Here is a 24,254-nt window from a genome sequence, read left to right as displayed (position 1 = left end):
ACCTTTGATTGTGTTGACCACAAGGTGTTGCTGTGGTCACTGGCAGGGATGAGTGACTTCTTTTCTGCCAAGAGAGCACAGAAGGTGGTGCCTGTCTGCCTCAAGGGTCCTCTTGTGTTGGTTGCTGCAGACTTCTATCTCATGATGCTTCTTGCTCAGCATATTTGTGAGGCCTCTGTGGGATACACTGAGGCAACAGAAAGTCTTATTTCTCCAATGTGCTGATGACTGTCAGTTTTATGTTTCCATTTCATATGAGTCCAGCGGATGCAGTTAATTGATTTTCTTAGTGTTTTGCTGCTGCTGCTTGAGTTTGGATGAGTGCAAGATGGCTGAAACACAGCCCCAGCAAGACTAAGGGGACTAGCCAGAGCAATTGGCATAGAAAATAGTCCTCTCAAATGGAACGCCTTTTGTCGTTCAGGTTTTCTCCCTGAGGTCTTGTTGGATCCATCGCTGCTTCAGGATACTGAGTTAATATCAACGGCTGAAAAACCTATTTATTATTTGTGTTTGGCCAGAGGGAGGTCAGGTCCTTTTCTTTTATGTGTGGAGCTTACCATGGTGATCCATGCCTTTCTCACCGCCAGATGGATACATGTAATATATACTGCATGAGTCTATGCTTTAAGTGACCCAGAAACTTTAACAAACTGGCCATTGCATTTTGCACCAGGTAAAAGGTGTTTCCTTCAAGGACTCCTTTTACACCTATGTTCCCTGATTTGCATTGTCTTCCAGTTTGATTTGGGATATAATTTCAGGTGTTAATTTTTATCCTTAGCCTTAGATGGGTTGCATATTGGATATCACAGAGCTTACCTCATTCCTTGCATGTAATTGCAACAGTCGAAATCAGAAGTGCTTAAGTCACAACCCATTAGTTTAATTAAGAAGATGCTGGAGGCAAGGCACTTTTGCTGTGGTCCCTGTCAACTTTCAAAGCCCATTTGTTCTGCCAAGCTGTTTTTGGTGGGGAAGGTTAAATCTATGTAATATCTGTATATGCACTCAAAGCATTGGAATTTGTTCAAGAATTCAAATAAACATTGCAAAAGTATTACATGACAGCTGAGTAAAGCTTAACTGGCATATCTAAGAATACCATTGGCTGGTTTAAGATATGGTCTCATTCTGTGTTTGCATATTCCCAGCAGAAAGAACTCACATCAAAGAAAAGGGATGAGTTTGAAGATATCTTAGAGGAGAGACGGCAGTCCAGTGACCTGCGATATGCAATGAAATGTTACACTCCTGTAATTTACAAAGGACTTTCAGCTTGCAAGCCAAGTGCCATTAAAGATAGTGTTCTGCAGTCTGAGCAAGTTCAGTATGTTATCAAACAGGTGAGACCGCACACACAGTCTCTAATTCATAGTATGTGAAATCCAGATAGACACTGTGTGGGAGAAGGGGAGAATCCTTTTTCTGATCTCTGTCAGACAGGTTATTTGTTGTTGGAAAGACCAGTAAATCAAGAACTTGAACACTACACTTTGCTAGCAGGCAAAATAAATACACTGATTTACGCACAGGGGTATGGTAGATGATCTCCAAGCAGAGTTTTGATTTTGCGGGCATGCCAGTATGTTGCACTGTTTATCCACTCTGCTTGACTTTTTTGTATGGGTCTTGAGGAAAAAAAAAAAGCAACATTATGAAATACATAAGCATACATTTTATGTAATTTCCTAGCTTGCTTTAAAGGAGAATGGTAAAAACAAATTGAAACAGTTGTTTTTACAAATTTTAACAACTCCTTCCTATCATGCATCATCATCATCATCATCAGGTTTTGAAGCCTGAACTTTCAGCATTTCAGCACAGCCTGCTACTGCTTGAGCTACAGGACTCATTGCATTAGCTGGCAGCAAGAGAAGGCAGTTATCCCAGACTGGGGTGGGCTGCTGGATCCAGGAGGCTGTCAGTGGAAACCTGGCTTGGCTGCCTCCCTCCCACATCTCCCAAGAAGTTAAAGGAATTCTTCCCCTGTCTGGTGCTCCCGGGTGGGGTAGAACACTTGGATCATGTATTAGGTCCATGGAGGGGATGGTGATAGGGACAAATGGCAATGTAGGGGAAATGGCAGTTTTTAACACTTTATAACTGCTAACCAAACAAAGGGTAGGAATAAATGGTCACTTTTCACAATGGAGAGATCTGTATTGGGATCTGTGCTGTTTGACATATTCATAAAATAATACGTAAAAGGAAGTTCTTCTTCACGCAGCGCACAGACTGGATAAATTCATGGTGCCTAAGTCCATAAATGGCTATTAGCTAGGGTGGGTAAGAATGGTGTCCCTAGCCTCTGTTTGTCAGAGGATGGAGATGGATGGCAGGAGAGAGATCACTTGATCATTGCCTGTTAGGTTCACTCCCTCTGGGGCACCTGGCATTGGCCACTGTCGGTAGACAGATACTGGGCTAGATGGACCTTTGGTCTGACCCGGTACGGCCATTCTTATGTTCTTATGTTCTAAAAGTGAGATGGCAAAATTTGTAGATGATACAAAATTACACCAGGTAGATAAGTTCAAAATTGATTGTGAAGAGTTATAAAGAGATCTCACTAAACTGGGCAAAAAAATGGTAGATGAAATTCAATGCTGATAAGTGTGCAGAGTAGTGTACATTGAAAAAATAATCCCAACTATATGTACAAAATGGAGTCTAAATTAGCTGTTATCACACAAGAAAGAGATTCTTGGAGTCATCTCGGCTAGTTCCCTCAATGAGCAGCAGCAGCAGTCAAAAAAGCTAATAGAATGTTAGGAACCATTAGTAAAGGGATAGGTAATAAAACAAGAAAGTATCTAATGCCACTCTGTAAATCCATGATATGCCCACACCTTGAATACTACATGCAGTTCTGGTTACCTCATCTCTCTACTTTTTCCATTTCTAATATATTATTTTCTGAGAAGGGCAACAAAAATGGTTAGAGGTATATGGAATAGCTTCCATATGAAGAAAGGTTTAAAAGACTGGGATTGACCATCTTAGAGAAGAGATGATTAAACTAAGTTATGAAACAGGTCTATAAAATCATGAATGGCATGAAGAAAGTTAATAGGGTAGTGTTATTTACCCCTTAATGTAACACAAGAACTAGTGGTCACCTGATGAAATTAATAGGCAGCAGGTTTAAAACGAAAAGAAGCACTACTTCACGCAACTTGTGGAACTCGTGCTAGGAAATTTGAAGGCCAAAAGTATAACTGGGTTCAAAAGAGAATTAGATATATTCATGGAGGATAGGTTCATCAGTGGCTATTAGCCAAGATGGTCAGTGACACAACCTCATGCTCCACGTGTCCGTAAACCTCCAACTGCCAGAAGCTGGGATTGGATGACGGGAGGGATCACTCAAAATTGCCCTGTTTGGTTCATTCACTTTGAAGCATCTGGCACTGACCACTCTTAGAGACAGGATACTGAGTTAGCTGAACCATTGATCTGGCCCAATATGGCTGTTCTTATATTAACCCTGCATGGAATTTCATGAGACAAAGAAAATGACCTTCTCTAGCTCAACGTCTTTCTCCCAGCTGCATTTTAAAGGCCTGCTGCAAGCCATGGAGCTGTTAGTTTCTTTTTAAAAGATTCTTGTGACTATATTTTTATAGTGGAAAGTGTTAAGCAGCTGAAACATAAGCAGCTCCTCCTCTAATTTCAATACCATCCCTTCAGGAGGGCAAGCTGCCAGCAATGCTGAAACAAGTGGTGGTGAAGTCCTTGCTCAGAAACACCCTCCCCCACCCCCCGCCGCCACCCTCCCCAAGCACTTGGTATGTCTCCACTGCAGCTGAGAGCGATCCTCCCAGCCCAGGGAGACAGACTCTCACTAGTTCCGCTTGAATTAGAGAACGAAAAATGGCAATATGGATGTGGTGGCTTGGGCTAGCCACTCAACCTCAGAGCCAGGGATCGGTGGGCTTGGACTTGGGCAGCTACCCCAAGCTGCTACCCCTGCAGCAACGTCCAGGTTGCTACTTTAGCATGCGAGCTTGAGCAGAGCTAGCATGAGTCTGTCTACCCGGGCTAGGAGGCATACTCCCAGCTGCAATGTTGACTTATCCTTGGAGGTTAATGATCTTCCCAGTTACAGTCCAGTCTCAAACATTTCTTCTTCAGACTATTGCAAGATGCTCTACTTGGGGCTGTCTTGGAAATATCCCTACCAGCTACAGCTGGTGTAGAACATAACAGCCTCCTGTTTGAGTGGGGGAAACTTACTCACTTGAATTAACCACCCCACATCTTTGGAATTTTCTCCCCTGGCAAGTAGCTGGAGCTGGTCTAGCAAGTTTCAGGGTATGAGCTGAGTTGCATTTGTTTGATTTAGTTTTTGTATGGTTTTTGTGGTTTATATGGGTTTCTTGTTTCCTAATTTTATGGAATAAGTAACTAGCTGCTGTAGGAGATATGCATTCTATACATTAATAATTATTTATTCATGAAGGATAAGAAGTGTGCTGGTAAGCATTTTACGAATCAATGAGAGGAAAGTGCCTGCCCTGAATAAATAAGAAAAATATACTTCCTGATAAATATTGATTTTTGTTTGGTGGGGTTAGAGAGAGCAGTCACTGGTTTCTTTTGTGTTGCTAAAATAGGCTTTGCTAGGCTTGAAACTATTCAGGATGAAGTAAATTATGTAGAGAAGGAAGTTTTAATGCATCAATTTGACAGTGAACTGGCCACTTGATTGGGATGGAGGAGGGTGGAAGAAGAAAAATTTCTTGACTGTTATAGAAGTGAAAACATAACTAATAAGGTAAATAGTGTACACCTCTCTAAGCTGAGACATGGTTTATTCACTGATGTTCACTACATCCTCCATGCTTTTATAACATGCATGTTCCTTATTTAGTTGTTGTTTAATCATAAAGAGTATCTTTTAGGTTAAATGTTTTTTGAGTTAATATATTGAATAAGGAGATTCCCACTCTCTCTAATTCCTTAGTAACAATCTCCCAAATGAAAGATTTGCAACAATTAAAACTGAACATCAATATGCAACAGTTGTAGTGATGGTACTTTGTATGCAGTTCAGCCACCCATTGCCAAAAGGATACATTACAAAAAGGTGCATGAGTAAGGGAGTTGATATACCTCGGGTAACTCTAAAAGCTTACCCCAAAAGCATTTTAAAATTTTTCTATGAATGTGTCTAATAAGAATACTGGCTTTTTAAAATTAACTTTATTAATCAGTGAAAGAAGACCAAAGCATGCATTTGTCAGAAAGGCAATTTAATAAATCCTCTTCTAAAATGTAAGCTTCCTAAAAAAATTCACATCTAATACAACATATATATGCCAATGGATCCTAATGGCTTATTATAAATATAAATACAGCGTTTGTATGAAACTTATGTTTCAGAAGATGCTCACTTAAATTATTGTGTTTCAGAGGAGTTAACGCTTTACTTTTTTTTATTGTTGAAATAAAACAGAACCAGTAACATTAGGTTTATGCCTGTCATATAAAGCAGAACCCACATTTTCCTAAAATAATGTTTGAAACATTTTAGAATGTATTGCATTGCATTGACTTTAATACCTTCCTCTTAGTTTGACAGAATAATAGTTACAGTTTGTGGAACAATCTTTTTTTTTTTTTTTTTTAAATTTATGGGAAATGACTTTTGATCTTATTGTTGCTTTTTATTTAGCTATCAAAAGAGATGGGTGAGTCCACTGATATTATACAAGAAGAAGCCATTGAAATCCTGGATGAGATGGGTCACAATTTACACATAGGAGCTATTCGATTTTTTGCTTTTAGTTTGAGCAAAATATTTAAACGCCTTTTCCAGAGGGTTTGTGTGAATGAAGAAGGAATTCAGAAAGTAAGTATTGGTATAAAGGCTGACAAAACTGGTGGTTATACTACTCACTCAGGCATTGACTCTCAATCTGCACCCAAATTTAAGGTTCCAAAAGATGTAAAGCATAAAAGTAGCAAGGCCTGTGTTAACTAGGATTATCCTTTTCAACAATTAAAAAGGGAGAAACCTAGATGTGAATAAAAAATTCAAAGGAGACTCTAAATTAGTAATTTCAGTACACAAGTATCACAGATTTAAATAATTAATGCATTTTATCCCATTGTGCAGAGCTGTTGGGTAGGCCTGTGACTGGGATAAATTTTGAAACAGAGAAAACAATAACTCCTAAAGCTGACCTACAAAGATTTTTTTTTTAATTGTGCTTGTACCCTTGATTGTGTATAAAGAAAGGCCTAACTGGGTTTTTTCTTGTTGTTTCCCTGGGAAATATCAAGAATGTCAAGTCTGATCTTTCTTTACCCTCTCCCATGCCCCCCACCAAGGACTTGTTGGCAGGCTCAGAAGCTGTGTGTGAGCTTTTTCATGCATTTATTGAAATAGTGGGAGGAATCTTTATTGAAGATTTCCTTTCTCCAGAATATTAATTAGTCTTTGGCGTTAAATAGTTAACAAAACAAAGACACCGTCTGTCTAAATAGTTTCCTCCCCTCAGTTGTTCAGTTTTCACTCTCTTGTGATGTTACTATTTTATTAGTTCTCTGGTCAGTATAGAGTCTTACTGAACAGGGCCTGAATTCCTAATTAAATTAAATTAAAATAAAATAAAATAGCATAAGAGTAACTTCTCTAGGGTGTTTGGGGGTTGGGGAAACTTTATGAAAGAAGTTTTGTTTCTAAAAGGCATACGCCCATTTTTTTGTTTAATTTACTTTTAGTAGTAGGCACTAATAAAGAAAGGTTCTAGAAGTAAAGTTTGGACCCATGATGAAGTGGGATATGGTCATAAGCACTGAAGAATGGGATTTGCGAATAATAGAAACATGGGAACCTGGTTGGAGTTACACCATGGTGATAGGTATATGGTATGCCTGAGAGAATAAGAAGCTAGCTCATCAATATGTATTTCAAAGAATTTCACTATAATCTATATCTATTGTATCTAACTCAGTAAATATCTAAAATATATTAAAGCACTTCAGAGAGGTGTTGGAAGGAATAGAAAGTAAAGGTCATCTTTCTCCATATGTTGTAAGAATGCCCCAAAAATAAAATACTGAAATGCTGACAGTTGCTGTCAGCAGTCCTCCATGACTCATCTCCCACTGTCCAGGGGTCCTGCTAGATTTATGATTAAAGGGGAATTCTCCTTTGAGAAACTCTACATTGATATGGGGTCCAGTGCTAGTGTTACTGTAGCTCCAAGTTGTCTGTCAGCAAAAACTGAAAGAATTACAGACTACTGATAAACACCAGGGTCACCTTCTAATGAAATTCACTATAATGTAAACTTAAACAAAAACCATTCTAGTCTGAGATCTTGTTGGAATTTGCCGTGATGGCCTCCATGAAAGGGGTTCCCATAAATATTGTTTGTGTTTGTTCTTAGTTACAACAGGCCATTCAGGAGCATCCAGTTGTCCTGCTGCCCAGTCACCGAAGCTATATAGATTTTCTGATGCTATCTTATTTGTTATACACATATGACTTGGCTCTGCCTGTCATTGCTGCAGGAATGGGCAAGTATTTCTTTTAACAATCCATTTTCAAGATGCAGAGATATTATTATAGCAGGTACCTGGTACTAGCTACCACCATTAAGGCTGAAACAGTTTCTGTAATAATGCCCCATTTTCATATGGTTAAAACATTCTGAAAAGCATCATTTGGGCAGACGTATCTGCCCAAATGGTGAAATTTTTTTTTTTATAGCACGTTTGAGCAAAACCCCACTAACTGCGCTTCTCCGTAATGGTGGGGGAAAATATTTATGTCACTTTAAAAAGTTGCCATGTTTTTTCCCATAAATGCAGATAATTGAAATGGCTGGATTTTGAAACTTGGTATGTGAATATTACTTACTGAAGAGTACCTACTTGACCAAGTTGGGGGGGAAATTGGTTTGGAGGAGGAGGATTAGGTATGATTGAATACTGGCAGCTGCATATGTGCAGTAGAACATTTTCATATATCTATTTGCAGTTAGATTTGCTGTGTGTGGCTTTTTTAAAGTGCCCCTGTAAGCATCTGATCTTGTGAAGTACCTTGTACCTTGTGCAAGGTGCAGACTGCTCCTGTGAAAAATTAGGTTTTGGAAAAAAAATTAATCTCTAATTGTGATGAAAATCCAAAATCTTAACAATTTTTGTACAAAGGAAATGCCAAGCTGCCTGGGAGCCCTGGCTCCACAGCAGCCCGCCATGCAAGCTGCAGAGGAGCCAGGGAGCTTAGGCCATGAGACGCCCAAGTAGCTCTCTAGGTGGGTTGCTGGGAGTCTGGAAAGCCCTGAGAAGCAGGCAAGCTGTGGAGGAGGAGGCAGGAGCCTGGAAGCCATGGCTCTGCAACAAGCAAATTGTGGAGAACTGGGAGCTTGGGCTCCCTGGTAGCCCACCAGGCAGGCTGCTTGGGAGTTGAGGGGGGGGCGGACAGATGAGCTGGCAGGGAACAACGTAAGATTTAATTGGAAACCTGTTCTGATTTCTGTTAAGACTTGTCAAAATCAACACATTCTCACAGAACATTTTGCTTTTGACAAATTAGCATTTTCCAGCAGAAAAAAATATTCCATGAGAGAACTTTCAACAAGCTTTAGCTGAGACCTTATTATGTACTTTTCAGTATGTCAGTAGGTACCAGTCAGTCTTTAGGGACTTAACTTTGTGCTCTTCACATGCAAGGTGCTGTAGATGTGGCAATTACTTTATATATTAGATATACATCTATCATTGTATGATAGCAGTGGTACTGCCTTACAAAGTTTTCAAAAGTACTCTGTATTAGCTTAACTTTCCTCCCATTGAAGTTAATGGAAGCAGAGTTAGACCAAAATGAATGCACCCCAAATCACTTATGGCACCGCAATATACACTAGATCCTCAGCTGTTTTAAGAACTTACTGTGCCTTACAACACTTGATTACAGATTTTGTTCTCTATTAAACCTAAGACGTTAAATCCCAAATGTATTTTTAATATGTTAAGATTAATCACCAGAAATTTAGGTTGAAACTTTGAGCTGACTGTATTGCATGTGTATATGTTCTATTCCTCTCTTTCTAGTGAGATGTGTAGCTTAATATGTGTTTTATCGTAGTTTACTCTGTACTGTACTATAAAGTTATACAAGATATTCACGGCAACCAAGTTCATGTTGCTGTTGGAACTGTAACTTTTGTATTTACTGACTCTGACATTCACTGTGCAACCTTAAAAGGTTCCCAAATATAGTGTCAGAGGAAGATCCAAGAATCTAACAGATCAAACTTTTTTCAAACTCTCCTGCATTATGTGGCTTCCTAAACAATTCATTGTTATAATGCAAGTGTTCTAAATAACTTGCCAAAACCCAGAAAGAGGTAATCCTGATTCCTCAAGACTAGGAAACACATAACAGCTGTACTTTCGAGTTCCTATTTTCCCTTCCTCATAAAGTTGATGAGCCAGATATCAACTATTGTAAATGGGCCTGGTTTCATTCACTTGAATAGGGCTAGGCCAACTTACATCAGCTATGGATCTATTAGAATATATTTAAATGGACGTGTTGCTCCCTCTCAGGATTATTGAGGACTTGTCTACATTTACAGCACTGCAGTGCTTAATGGAGACACTACCTACACCGAAGGGAGAAGCTCTTCCTATTGGCATAAGTACGCCACTTCCCCAAAGGCGGTAGCTATGTCAACAGGAGGAGCCTTCCTGTCAACATAGTGCTGTGTGGGAGTTCAGTCAGTATAACTGTATTGCTCAGGAGTGTGGAAAATCCACACCCCTGAGCGATGTTGTTACACGGAGATAAGTTGGTAGCATAGACCAAGCCTGAAACTACTATGGACTTTGAGTCAATATAACAATGACCAGATTTTCAAGTCTGATCATCTAAATGTCAGAAGAGATCATTGTGACTATAAGTGCCCCTTTGCACATACAAATGCAGAATTAAAAAACTTGACCCACCATTTGTAGATTGTGTGTGTGTGTGCAGTGCTTGAAAGCTAATAGAAGATATTTACAATGAATCCCCAAAGCATTAGTTCTTTATGGCAATATCTGAGGTCAGAGCTTTAGAGAAACTGATTAATATTAGGTGGCACAGTCAATCAATGAGTTTTGTTTGTTTTTTTTCCCCCCAGATTTCCTAGGAATGAAAATAGTTGGTGAGCTGCTACGAAGGTCAGGTGCCTTTTTTATGCGACGTACGTTCGGTGGGAACAGACTCTATTGGGCAGTTTTTGCTGAATATGTAAAAACAATGTTAAGGGTAAATAAATTACTGAACAATTTTTTTAAAAGTACATTTTAAAGCATTAGTTGACCTTACTGGCACGTGCGTTCTATGAAAGATACATTAATTTGAAAAACTTGATTTGGTTAATTTAACTATATGCTGTATTGGAGGTGATGGATGAATGTAGATTTAGTGATGCCTGATGTTAGACTTGCGTGGCTTCCAGCTTAAAATAAGTCTTTTTACTTTGTGGAGAGAGAAGATGAAACATTATCATATTGATTTTTCCCCCCCCAATCAACTTATTGTTTTGTTTTGAAGAATGGCTATGCCCCAATTGAATTTTTTCTCGAGGGGACCAGAAGCCGCACCGCAAAGACTTTGACTCCAAAGTTTGGTACGTTGGTTGAAAAAGTTAAAATCTTTATTGAATTTGGGGATTTTCACCAGAGTACCTTATTGTGTTGCTGTGGGGGGAGGGGAGAACCAAAACAATAGAACGTGGGAGAGGAGCAAGGTGGTCCAACATCTTCAGTGACCATGTGTAGTTGTGTGGCACCTCTGCGGGCCACACACCGAAGCAATAGGGTGTCCTCCAAACAGCATAACATTGCACATAAGGTGTGTGTGAGGTCGCACTGCACAGAGGACACCATTTTGTAGAGCAGGTCTATTGTGGGGTGGACAAATTCAGGCGCTGTATGGAATCATCCTGTAGGCCTCCAGACCAGCCTACTCTACTGGTTAGTGTTGTGTTGTATACGTCCTGGCACAAGGGGTTACTGGTCCGTGACTGGGGCTGCTAGATGGTACCGCAATACAAATACTAGAAATGAACAAGATTCCTGGCTCTCTCATTGCCTCCCTGTGTGGCCTGAGGGAAATCACTTAACCTCTCCCTGCTTCCCATCTGCAATGGGTGTAACAAGAGTTATTTATCATCACAGAAGTGTTGTGAAATTTAACTTAGGTTTGTAGAAGTGCTGAGAGATCGCTGGGTGGAATATGCTATGTGAATGTAAAGCAGTAGTATTGTTGTGTAAATACAGCACAGGTATTTGATCAAATGTAACTTTTCATTTGCATTGTTTTAAAGCACAGACAGCAACTTTGGCTTATTCTTGTGTCTGCATAGTGTGAGCACAATGCATATCTTATAACATAGTTTTTGTCCATTGGTACACAACCAGATGTCGCCTTTCAATTGCAATTCAGCTTAATTTCCTTTCCAGAAGACTCAGAATGTTGTTTTTTTTTCCCCTCACCCACCTATTTACAGGTCTTCTCAGTATTGTGATGGAGCCATTTTTTAAACGAGAGGTTTTTGACACCTACCTTGTTCCAATCAGCATCAGCTATGAGAGGATATTAGAAGAATCCCTCTATGCATATGAACTTTTAGGAGTCCCTAAGCCAAAAGAGTCTACATCTGTATGTAAATATATTCAATAATAATATAGTGTATTTGCCTGTCTGTATACCCTTGTAATATCAACTCACATTTTTCCCCTCTGCACATTTCAGGGGTTGTTGAAAGCCAGAAAAATCCTCAGCGACAATTTTGGAAGCATACATGTGTATTTTGGGCAGCCTGTGTCGCTCAGAACATTGGCCTCTGGGAGAATCGATCGGTGTCCTTATCGCTTGGTCCCAAGGTACCAGAACATCTGATCTCCCAATAGTTTGTGATCAAATCTATCATTTGTTTGTTTTTTGACTCATGTAAAATAGCTAAGGCTGGAGAGTAGCATTTTTCTTTTCTTTTCTGTGCTGTGAGTCAGGTTCTTTCTTTCTCCTCCCCTCTACTTGAACTGATTATTCTGGCAGCTCAGCCATGTTTCTGTAAAAGTCAGGGGGTGGTGTGACTCAAGTGGGGGAGGGATAGCTCAGTGGTTTGAGCATTGGCCTGCTAAACCCAGGGTTGTGAGCTCAATCCTTGAGGGGGCCACTTAGGGATCTGAGACAAAAATCAGTACTTGGTCCTGCTAGTGAAGGCAGGGGGCTGGACTCAATGACTTTTCAAGGTCCCTTCCAGTTCTAGGAGATAGGTATATCTCCTATTATTATTATTATTATTATTATTTTATTAAGTGATCAGGTATTTCTGAAGAAGCTCATTATTTGTTGCTTGTTTTGTGAATGTTGTTGAGTATCTTATTCAAGATTATGGTGATGCATGTGCCATGCTGGGCTCTACCATTGAGAGCTGTCATTAGTTGAAGTATCTCAGTTGTTTCACCATTTTAAATCTTCCCCTTCCCCTCCCCTACCCCCCCACATTGCCTTCTTCATCATTGCAGACAGTGTGTGTCCTTGTGTCAAGAAGTGGTAATTTTCTGACAAGATGAATGGTTTCCCAATTTGATATCTGGAATTTAAGATTTTTCATGGCTTTTGTTTAAGGATAGCAGTTGTTATAGCCCCAAGCAGTTAGTGTCTTTATGAAGCTATTATTTTAATGGCATTAAGATTTAACAAAATATTCTTAACTGTATTTTTATGAATGTTGCACACTCTGCACTGATATAACAAAAAAAGTGGAATATTTGATATAGTGTTGTGCTTTCCTACTTCATTTTTATTTGATTTAGAAAATGTTTGTGTATAGTATTTTGATCCACAACATGTGACAAAAGTCAAATTGCTAACCTTACAATCATGCTCATTAGATAAAATCCTGGAAGATGGTAATTCTTTTTCAAGTATCAGAGGGGTAGCCGTGTTAGTCTGGATCTGTAAAAAGCGACAGAGTCCTGTGGCACCTTATAGACCAGGGGTAGGCAACCTATTGCACGTGTGCCAAAGGCAGCACGCGAGCTGATTTTCAGTGGCACTCACACTGCCCGGGTCCTGGCCACTGGTCCGGGGGGGGCTCTGCATTTTAATTTAATTTTAAATGAAGCTTCTTAAACATTTTATAAATCTTATTTACTTTACATACAACGATAGTTTAGTTATATATTATAGACTTATAGAAAGAGACCTAAAAATGTTAAAATGTATTATTGGAACGTGAAACCTTAAATTAGAGTGACTAAATGAAGACTCGGCACACCACTTCTGAAAAGTTGCCGACCCCTGTTATAGACTAAGAGATGTATTGGAGCATAAACTTTCGTGGGTGAATATGGCATGCATCTGATGAAGTGGGTATTCACCCACAAAAGCTTATGCTCCAATACGTCTGTTAGTCTATAAGGTGCCACGGGACTCTTTGTCGCTTCTTCAAGTAGCATCCTTCAGAGTGCCTCACATCAGGATATGTTCACGCCCATGCACTTGGATTGGAGACTTTTGTCAGCAGTGTCCATGGGTCTGCACCTGCGCCCTAGATATCCTTGTGTCTAGGCATATGGGCACTTGTATGAGGGCATATAGGATGGGCATACCCACCATCACTCCAATTCTTTCTCAACCACCTGTGGCTTGAGATGGAGTGTCACCGTGTCTGTCAGCTAGCCTCGTGGCTTACAACACCTCTCGTTAAAAATTATCTTTATTTTCTTAGTACTTTTATTTGTTCTTTATTTTTATCAGTTTGTGCTTTTAAAAGGGGGATTTTCCCCTTCCATTCTGGTTTTTTTTTGCCTGATTTGGGCCTTTATTTTTCATGGGCCTTCATCCGTGTCTAAGTGTGGATTATGCCTAAGACCCTGGGCTTCAGGACCTGCCAGACCTCCTGCTGTTCTTTCCCACACAGTAGCAGACGTTCAAGCTGCCTCAGGGAGTCTCTCATCCTCTCCAAATGTAAGATTTCTTCAGGTTTTTAAGAACAGATATGAGAAACTGAGGGAGGACAGGCTCAAACTCGTATTTATTGAGCGCTTGCAGAGACCCATAGGATCAGAGTCACCCCTCTGTACACTGGATCCACAAAGAGCCCTGGTGACTGTCTCTACTGCAACAAACAACAAAAACCTTGGCGATCCTTCGGAACCATTAAAACAGAAAAGATCTGATTTCCCAGAAAGGGAGAAGAGAAGGAGAAAGTCACCCGCTCAGGCTGGGTCTCAGGAGACCTTGCATCCCACAACGGGTACAGCTGGGGCTCCTATCCCCTCCAGTACTGAGACGGCACCAGCTAAGACTATCATACTGCATATTGAGAAACTGTACCTGCATTGGCACCAGACTCTGTCTCTCCAAGACACAAGGACTCCAGAAACAAAAATTGTCAACAGTACTGCCTCCAGCAACCAGAGGTGAAGGATGCCCCGATCATATTTTGGTACCATCTGCAGTTCCACCACACATTCTGGCTCCAAATGTTTCCTAACTGGAGCTCCAGTACTGGCCAGTTTTTTAACCCAGGAAAACCCTCAGATCTTGGAGGAGCCTGAATCACCATTGCTGAGGGGTACCAAGAGACACTTCACACCGGTATTGTCTCATCTTCCAGAGCCTACTTACCCTATGTTACCCTCTTAAATTGTGTCTCACCCTCTGATACTGCCAGGGCCTCCAGTCCCTCAAAATTCTTTGAGGGTACACAGATACACTTCCGGTTGATACTAACTCAGTACTCTTCTCAAGCTCCAGTATCAAAGCAATTACAGAATCCCTTCCAGGCCCTGATACTGGCTTGACCACCAGTACCAACACCATTTTCCCCTCCACTTAACACAGAAGATGACACTTCATCCGATTCAGAAGTGTCTATACAAGGTTCCCCTTTCAACCACCTTCGCTTGAGGTACGCCTTGATGAAAGTCCTAGTAGGGGATGCGCCCAACAACCCTGGCAAGGACAACCATTGGATCCTGCTCCTTCCTTTGTGCTCCACCGCAGTGGGCTTATTGGAACTGTTGGGCCCTTTATGGTGACCAGTTATACGCGGCCCCATCTGATAAGAGAGCATGTCAAGAAATACTACTGCCATCCTTGGGTCCTTCCACACAGCAGGATCGTACAGGGGAGCAAGAGCCAACTGCAGAAGAAGGAGCATCACCAAACCTTTCTCCTCACCAGACAAGGCTGTCTTGCCTCCCCCACTGTCTTGTGCTGACAATTTCAAGGGCTTTCAGGACTTTATGAAATTTACAGCTGAGACCCTGCACATTCTGTTGGAGGAGGTATAGGAGCCCCAATACTCCTTGCTGGACATTCTTTACACACCTCCTTGGCAAAATTGCCTTACCCATTGATGATACTCTTCTGGCACCTGCATGTTTTGTGTGGCAAACCCTAGCTATTATACCACCTGGATGTAAATGGGCAGATAAAAAATACTGCATAGCACTCAAAGGATGGGCATGTCTCTTCTCCCATCCTGCACCCATCAATGAGCAGAACAGACAACACCAGTTCCATTCTATGCCTTCCGATAAAGAACTAAAAAGACTTGATCTTTTGGGACAAAAAAGCTACTCTTCTGCCATGCTGCAGTTCAGAGTAGGCAATTACCAAGCCCTGATGGTGAAGTCCAATTTTTACAAACTATTTCAAATTCTCATCTTTTATTGAATATGTGCCACCGGGTCAGAGAATTGAGATATGAACATCTGCTTGTATAGGTTGTGTTTGTTGGGTGTGTAAATGGTTGAGCGCCAGAACTGAAGACACCTTGAGTGCAGTCTTGCTAAAGATGCTACAAATGTACTGGCTGCCATATGGCTCAGAACTCGAAGACAAGCCCTTGCTGTAGTTTGTGGGCTCTGTTGTACTGTTCAGATGAGGCTGGACATAGTGTTGAATCTGTTCCTGAGCAGGTAAGCTCTGACGGTACAGGAGTCCAGAGTGGTCCTGACTAAGTCTATTCGTTGAGTGGATGAGAGAGTAGCCTTTTCCGCATTGAGGGGAAGGCCCAGTCAGTGGAACAGAGATCGAGTCCTACTGAGGAAACCCCTTTTTGAACCTGTCAGGTGAACTGTTCCCTCCTCCATCTGTCTCCTAAAACCTCATTTCTCAGCCAGGAGAGCAGGCGTGTATGGAGCCTTGATGGCTGACCTGCCGCACACGGTGTTCTTCTGTGACAAGGTAACACTATGTCCACACCATCGTCCTCCCTAAGGTTTCCTCAGAATTCTACATCAGCCAGGAGATTCACCTACTGGTGTGTTTATCCCAAGCCTCACTCTTCAAGAGAAGAAATGAGCCTTCATACACTGGATATAAGAAGAGCTCTTGCCTTTTTCCTAGACAGGATTAGGTCCTTTTAGGGCATCACTCAGATTTTTTTTATCTCAGTTGTAGAATGTGTGAAAGGACAGGAAATTTGCATTCAAACACTGTCCAAAGGGGCTGCAGGATGCATCTTAACCTGTGACAAAGCCGCAGGGGATTGCCCTCCTGCAAGAGTTGTAGCTTGCTCCACCAGGGCTCAATCTATCTCTGTAGCCCTGCTGAGAGAAACATCTATCCAAGCTATCTGCAGTCTGATCTTCAGTACACACATTCTCCCAACACTACACTCTTGTGACTGCTTCCAGAGCTGATGCAGCTTTCGACGATGCTGTTCTGTGATCTGTACTGAATCCACCTTCTCGGCACCCTCCTCTGTGCTGGCACTGCTCAGGAAGGAGGAGAGGTTACTTCCCTTGGACAGTAACTGGAGATCTTTGAGATGTGTGTCTCTCTTTGGGTGCTCCACTCTCCTTCCCTTCTGCCTCAGAGTCTCATGTTGGACTTCCGTGACTGAGAAGGAATTGGAGTGGTGGCAGGTCCAACCCTCCCTATATGCCCTTATACCATAGTGCTCTGGTACGTAGGGATTCCTGTTTATAGAGTGAGATCAGTACTGTATCCTGGAGCAATTAGGAATCCACTGCAGTCTTTGAACTGGGATACTGTGTTCCTTGTGTCTGGCACCACCAAATAGACTGGCAGCGGCAATCTGCATCAACTGTATCTTCCAAGTGGCCTTCAAGGAGAGCCCCACATATATAGCATGTTGTGATAGTCTAAACTAGAGGTCCCAGTGGCATTGGTAAGTGTGGAAAAGTCTGCGCTGGAGCGAGAGAATCACAACTGCATTTCTGGGTGCAGATGTAAGCAGGGTGGATTGAGTTAAATCACCAAGTGGAGAGCCTTGATTTAAATCCATTAATGTTAATCAACTTTTCCATTTGTACTTCAGTGACTTTTTTTTTTTTAAAAGGTGCATTTTCATTGGTTGATATAACCATTAAACCATGTTGATTTACAACTAAATAGAGCTTTTAGGTTAGATTTGGAACATTTTTGCTACTATACATTATAATTATATGCCCTAATATTTTCAGATACTTAATTGTACATTTTTAGTATGTGAGATTTTGGGTACATAAACTTCTTATCAAAACATATATCACATGTAAAACTAAATGATTTATTAAATTTTGCAGCTATTAAAAAGATTAACTGTGGTCTGTGAATTTAATTAAACTGATTATTTCAGGTCAGCCTGGGAAAACTTTCAAATATGTCTAAGTGGAAGTGACTGGAGCTCAAGTTCCTACTTGCCTAAGTCGCTTGAAAATTAGACTGTGTCCTAAGTTACTTACACTGTCCTCCAGTCTTTTAAAACTAGTAGATCTCATCCCCTTCATCTTCATTTTTATTCATAGACCGGAAGAGAGAGACAAGTTTTCCTGCTTTTTGAACTGCCAATCGATTTTTCTCAACTTTGAATGAATTAGCGCAAATGAAGAAAATTTATTCTTTCTGTGCCTGCGGAAGCAGCTGCTGTCAATAGCTGGTTTAGCACTTCGACAAACTCTGGTTCTGGGTAGTTAGCTAGTGACTTCTCCCAGTTCAGTGGTGTGACTTTCTTTCAATTGAGAACTGAGCCAATCAGAGCTCAAGTAGAGAGAAGCTATAAAACAGAAGTATGAGACCACCCAGGTGAGCTCAACCGATGATCCTGTCGAGATACATGATGATGCCTCCTGGAGTCAGAGGTCGCAATGCAGGTGATCACTTTGCCAGTCTCTCGCACTCAGATGTACAGCCTCTGCATCCCCCACAGGATCATGCCTTTAATACGGTACATGACCTATTTATAACGCTTGACCTCAAAGGTTAGATCCCCCCCCCCCCCGATTCTCTTTATATTGGAAAAGCATCCTTTAGCTCAAACGTTTTGATGAGGCTCATGGATTAAGAATATCCATTTTCTGTTTCAGTGTTTTAAGAGATTATAATAAATTTAGGCGTTAATAATTTTAATATTAAACAATTTATTTTTGAAAAGAAAAACTTATTTAAATTTAAAAAATCCAATATTTTTTCAAAAAAGAATTTTACATCAATTCTCATCACCCTGGATTTCAGTGTTTAGCTGCCCACTTCCCCTAAAAATCCATGTGAAATTGGATATTTAAAAGCACCTCTTGGGCAAAGAATGGATGAATCCCCACAATAGTGGGGAATACAGTTGCTACCCTGCCCATCTAGATGCTTTTCTCCCTGCATGCTATCATCACCTCTGTCTTGTCTGGACTCTGCTTCCTCCAGCTCATATTCATCCACATCTCTCTCCACCACATACGGGGAAAGCAGACACTACAGCTGTAAGGAGGAAAGATTTTTCTACTTTGCATGGGGCAGAAAGAACCTCAGGCCGACTCTGGAAATTTACTACATTCTCTTTACAAACCAACTTTGGCTTCCAATCATTTAGAATGTCTAAAAGAGGTGGTGTGATGGGAGTGTAGTGTAGTTAAGGAGTTAAGTGTGTAAGAGAGTGTTTGTGCAATAGAGCATTCTGGAGAGAGCGAAGAATTTTTACCGTTATTTAACACCCAAAATCAGAGCCCCATACATAATGCAAGTATGTAACCACATTAATAGCTGCAAAATTTACCTTTTCCCATGGAGTTGCAAATATCTGTTTATATTGCATAAATCCACAAGAACAACCATTCTCCCTAAGCTGGACAGAGTCCAGAAAGGCTCCCCTCCTTCTGAGCTGCTTTACCCTGGCAGGTGTGATATTTCTTTGCCATAATGCAAACAAATAATATGCATTAGCCATATATTTTCACATTGTATGATATTTTTGGAATCTTTTCAATAAAGTGGAAGGTTTTGAATTATTTTTTGTAATCAGTGAACATAATTCTTGCTTAGATTTGGAGGCCTTGCTTCATAATTTAGGTCTCGTGTACTTGCATAATTGCCCAAATGTGTTAGGTGCTGTACTGTGGGTAAAATGGTCAGAAGAATATCTATGTGAGAGAACATACATATATGGGTACAGTACAGGACTAGTGGGATTAGGAAATAAATTATATCCTCGGATGTAGAGCTTATTCTTGCTTGTAATATATTATGTTATTTGGACTTTTCCTTTCAGGCATCTTCCCCAAAGGCTATCTGAGGATATCCAGGAATTTGTCACTGATGTAGCCTACAAAATGGAGCTTCTACAGATAGAAAACATGGTTCTGAGCCCCTGGGTATTAATTGCTTCTGTCCTGCTCCAGAATTTGCCAGCCATAGATTTTGAACTTCTGGTTGAAAAGACACTTTGGCTGAAAGGCTTAACGCAGGCTTTTGGAGGATTCCTCGAGTGGCCTGGTATGCAGAGAAAGTTATATTCCTTTTGCTAAGGAAAGTTACACTGTGAAGTGAGTTTTATTTATGTTGAAGCAGTACTAAAAGCCAAGCGTAGGGGTTTCGGTCCTGATCAAGAGATTTTGACTGAAAATCCAGTCATGTGGAGACAGAACAGATGTGCTACTTTCTTGAGATGTGAAGGGGTAAAGAGGGAGAAACTCCAGTATATTATATTAAAATAGTGCTGAGATTTGCCTAATATTGTTTCTTTATCGAAACCCTAACTTTTGAAAGCATAGGTCACAGAACGTTATCTAAGCTGCAACAGGAGCTCCGTATAGTACTGAGTCTGAAGTTTGATATCCAGTGTAATGTAAACTGCCCCTGTAATCAAGAACCCTCCCAAACACAAGCACAGAAAGTCACATTACATCTTTGATTTTTATTTTTTTCTCCCATTCCATAGTTTGAGAGTGTTTACACCTGCCTCAGGGTTTGCTCGCCTGCCCAGTCTTTATATTTAACCTGTCTTTAAAGTGGCTCGTGATACTTCATATGGGGAGCCACTGAGAGCTATGCAAGCCAAAAAGATGAGGGAAATCCAGTCTCATGTTTCAGTGTATAATTAGTAACATACATAAAAAACCTTTGTTTACACTATATGATTAAGATGACAGTTTTCCCTTTAAAATCTCTAAAATATAAACTATAGTCCAAGCAGGTCTTTACTCTAATGCTCATTTGTACATAATAAAAAGGGGGAATATTTTTACACACTGCAGGCAGGGCTGGATTAACTCTCCAGTGGCTTGGGGCTATTAGATTTTGTGGGGCCACCGTATACAAGTCTTTTTCCTTATTTAAAACAAAGTTATCACAATTATGGCATTGAGGCTATTAACATTATACTAAACTTGCCTTTTAATTAACATAAAGCCGTTCTGTGGTTACATTTCAGTCTTAAAACATATAGAAAATAATTAAGTTAATTCAAAATAGCCTACTTCTTACCTTAGAACAGCTGTTATATTAGTTTCTTTCAGGCTGGGGCAGAGTGTTGGGGTGCAGGAGAGGGATGTGGGCTATGGGAGGAAATTTGGGGCAGGAGAGGATTCTGACTTGGGGCTGGGGGTTGGGGTGCGAGGTGCAGGCTTCACCTGGGAAGTGCTTACCGCAGGCGGCTCCTGGCCAGTGGTGCAGCAGGGCTCAGGCAGGCTGCCTGCTTGCCTGCCATAGCCCCATGCTGCTCCCAGAAGCTGGCACGTCTCTGCGCACCCCTGGTGGGGAGGGGGACAGTGTGTCTCTGTGTGCTGGCCATGTCCATAAGCACTGCTCCCACAGCTCCCATTGGATGGGAACAGGCCAATGGGAGCTGTGGGGATGCTGCTGGGTGCATGGGTGGCAGGTTTGTAGAAATTTTGGTGGTGCCCAGACCTGCCCCTGCCCAAACTCTGCCCCTGCACAACTCCACCCCCCCACCTGCCCAAGGCTCTGGGAGGGAGTTTGGGTGGGGGAGGAGGTCTGGGGTGGAGGAGGGGTGCAGGCGCTGGGAGGAAGTTTGGGGATGGGAGGGGGTGTGATGGGAGGGGGTACAGGCTCTGGGAGGGAGTTTGTGGGAGGGAGGGGGTGCAGGGTGGGGCTGGGGATGAGAGGTTTGGAGTGTGGGAGGGGGCTCAGGGCTATGGCAGAGGGTTGGGGTGAGGGCTGTGGGGTGGGACTGAAGATGAGGGGTTCATGATGCAGAAGGGGGCTCAGGGTTGGGGCAGATGGTTAAGGTGCAGGGGGATGAGGGCTCTGGCTAGGGCTGGGGTTGAGGAGTTTGGGGTGTTGGAGGGGGCTCAGGGGTAAGGCAGAGGATTGGAGTGCAGGGATGTGTGAGGGCTCTGGCTGGGTCTGGAGATGAGGGTTTTGTGGTGTTGGAGGGGCTCAGGGCTAGGGTAGATGGTTCAGGATGCAGTGGGGGTGTGAAAGCTCTGGCTGGGGGTGTGGGCTCTGGGGTGGGGCAGGGCTGGGGATGAGTTTGGGGTGTAGGCAGGCTGCTCTGGGACAGGGGCTAGAGAGGAGGACTCCCCCCAGCCCTTTCCCTGCTGGCAGCAGCGAGCTCTGGGGGAGGGGACCCTCTTTCCTGCCCCCCCCCAGCAGCACACTCACCCCCACCACTGTTACTGCATGTGCTCCTAGGGCCCCTTTCAGGTCCAGGAATCTCCCTCACCTCTCCCATGGTGGGTGCCGGGGGTGCTGCGTGCGCCTCCTCCCCTCCTGTTGCCCCTGACTGTAGCTTCACTGGGGGTGGGGGATGGGGTTGCCTCCTTGCCCAGCATGGGGCAGGAGCAGTGATTGTGGGTGGGGGAGGGAGCGCTGTGCTGGTGGAGGGTCCCACCGGAAAAGGGAAGGGTCTGAGGAGGAAGGGCAGGCTCAGAGTCAGTCTGCCCTGGCAGTTGAGATGGGGTCACTAGGACAGGCTTGACAAAGCCCTGGCTGGGATGATTTAATTGGGAATTGGTCCTACTTTGAGCAGGGGGTTGGACTAGATACCTCCTGAGGTCCCTTCCAACCCTGATATTCTATGATTCTATGACCCATGCGGTAGCAGTTGCTGCAGGGAGGCAAGCTGCATGGAAGAGGCAGGGACACTCTGATCCCTCCGGGGCCCAGGGATGTGCACAGGGCCAACAAGGGGAAGCCGGGGGACACTTGGGGGAGGCACGGGGGGGCAGCAGGTGGGACCACCCAGCCCCAAACATTGGTGGAGCTGGGCCCCTGGGCTCTGAATATTGCCTGGGCACCACGTGGGTATATAACTTGCCGCCCATGGCTGGGTGTGGGGACAGTGCACAGAGCCTCCCTCTCCCCCCCCTCCCCCCCCCCCAGCCCTAGCCAGGGGCTGCAGAGACATGCCAGCAGCCAGCTGCTTCCAGGAGCGGCGTGGGGCCACAGCATGCAGCCTACCTGAGTCCTGCTGAGCCCTTTAGCCCGGGGCCCTGGGCTGCAGCCCCTAAAGTCCCTGCATTAATCCAGCCCTAACTGCAGGGGAAAAAAATAGACCTACTACACTGTAACAGAACTCTGTCCATCACGAAAGAACACCCATCTCTCTTCCTTCCAGATGCTTTCAGTTGTTTGGCTGAAGGAAAGCTCTGCCTCTGCAAACCCAGTAAAAATAACTACCCGAATGGTATATGTCCCAAACCAACAGCCTCATTGCAGAGTGAATTAAAGAATACTCCAAATATAGGCATTTTGCAGGGTGTTCTTTTTATTTTTTTATTTTTTTTAAGCAAACATAATGAATTTTTGTTTTAGTAGGATTATAAGTAAGGCCCTACTTGATTTGTCAAATAATTGTGGTTGAGTTGCAGACAAGACATGGAAAATTGTGGAAAAGTAATAATGGACCTTTTATGATTTGCAGTAATTTGGAAAAGCTGGAGTAGACCTATTTGTTTTTAAAAAATGTGCTGAAACTATATGAATACTGCAATTTTTTTTTTTATAACCAGACATTTTTTTTTATAACCAGACACAGGAGCAGCAGCGGGACTGGATCAGCTGCAAGCCATCAGCACCGCTCTGTTTGTCCTTCCCTCACCCCCAGGGTATTTTTAGTAAAAATCAGGGACAGGTCTCGGGCTTCTCTGAATTTTTGTTTATTGACTGTGATCTGTCCCTGACTTTTACTAAAAAATACAGAATCTTAACATTAGTTATAAGTATAATCTGGGTACTGGAACATAGACATTTTCTTGTACATGAGCTCTCTAATACATTTTGCTGCCATTAAAATGTTGTTGCACTTCTGCAAAGTGAAGCAAATACCTGATCTCACTTGGCGCCACTAGATGCTACAGTACTGTAAATAATAAGCAATAACAATCTCTGCTGATGATCCTTCCTTCCCTCCCTCCAAGGGCTGTAGTTCATCAGGAATAAAGCAGATAATCTAAATTGCTGTAAAATGTCAAACCACAGATTCTCAATTTCCTGCTCTTGTTTTTTCCCCATCAGTTTATCCTTAAACTTGATGTGGTATTCTGGATTCTGAAAAGTTCTTCCACTAGGGGTTTGTATCTTTGGAGGCCTTGGTTGCTTTACAGAAGTTTTCAGACCTCCAGATGTGGTCTGAAATTCTGTGATCTGGAACACTCAGCAACCAGATTTTTTTAATATACGATATGACTGATATATACATGCATATAAATTAGTCATGATGCTTTGAAGATATCCAGGTGTTTAAGCAGCATTTATGTAGCACATTAGCAATATTTTTTTAACAGATCAGCAGCGGTAGCATCCCAGCAGGCAAAAACTGTGATCCTAGCTTGGCCCATCGTACTCATCCCCTAGACCGTGTCTGCTAGCAGAGGTCTCTTTGGCCCCCCATATTCTGTAAAACTAAATGGCAGAATCATTTACTGTTAAAATAAGCAGCCTATATTGTCAAAATGCAAGACAAAGGACTGATGATAGAGCAGATTCCGCTGTTTTGTGCTGGCCACTTTATGGGGCATGGTTTATGCTTAAATTTTAAATTGACATA

At 42.3% G+C, this 24,254-nt stretch overlaps 1 protein-coding gene across 6 annotated transcripts in view; it reads left to right on the top strand.

Moving 5' to 3' along the window:
• The window catches only part of GNPAT (glyceronephosphate O-acyltransferase), a 42,681-nt gene that overhangs the window by 5,114 nt on the left and 13,313 nt on the right, over positions 1–24,254 (top strand). For 4 of the 6 annotated variants that reach the window (XM_045010902.1, XM_045010898.1, XM_045010896.1 and 1 more), the window contains exons 2-9: positions 1,155–1,346; positions 5,681–5,857; positions 7,404–7,533; positions 10,146–10,273; positions 10,562–10,637; positions 11,520–11,671; positions 11,765–11,895; positions 19,515–19,738. In XM_045010902.1, coding sequence (XP_044866837.1) covers positions 1,155–1,346; positions 5,681–5,857; positions 7,404–7,533; positions 10,146–10,273; positions 10,562–10,637; positions 11,520–11,671; positions 11,765–11,895; positions 19,515–19,738 — 1,210 coding nt within the window. The remainder of the gene's footprint in view (positions 1–1,154; positions 1,347–5,680; positions 5,858–7,403; positions 7,534–10,145; positions 10,274–10,561; positions 10,638–11,519; positions 11,672–11,764; positions 11,896–19,514; positions 19,739–24,254) is intronic. The other 2 variants (XM_045010899.1, XM_045010897.1) reach the window with 1 other exon arrangement.

Source organism: Mauremys mutica, chromosome 3 (assembly GCF_020497125.1).
Source record: "Mauremys mutica isolate MM-2020 ecotype Southern chromosome 3, ASM2049712v1, whole genome shotgun sequence".
Lineage (NCBI taxonomy): Eukaryota > Metazoa > Chordata > Testudines > Geoemydidae > Mauremys > Mauremys mutica.
Note: the sequence above shows the minus strand (reverse complement) of the source record. Positions and strands in the feature narration are given on the sequence as shown.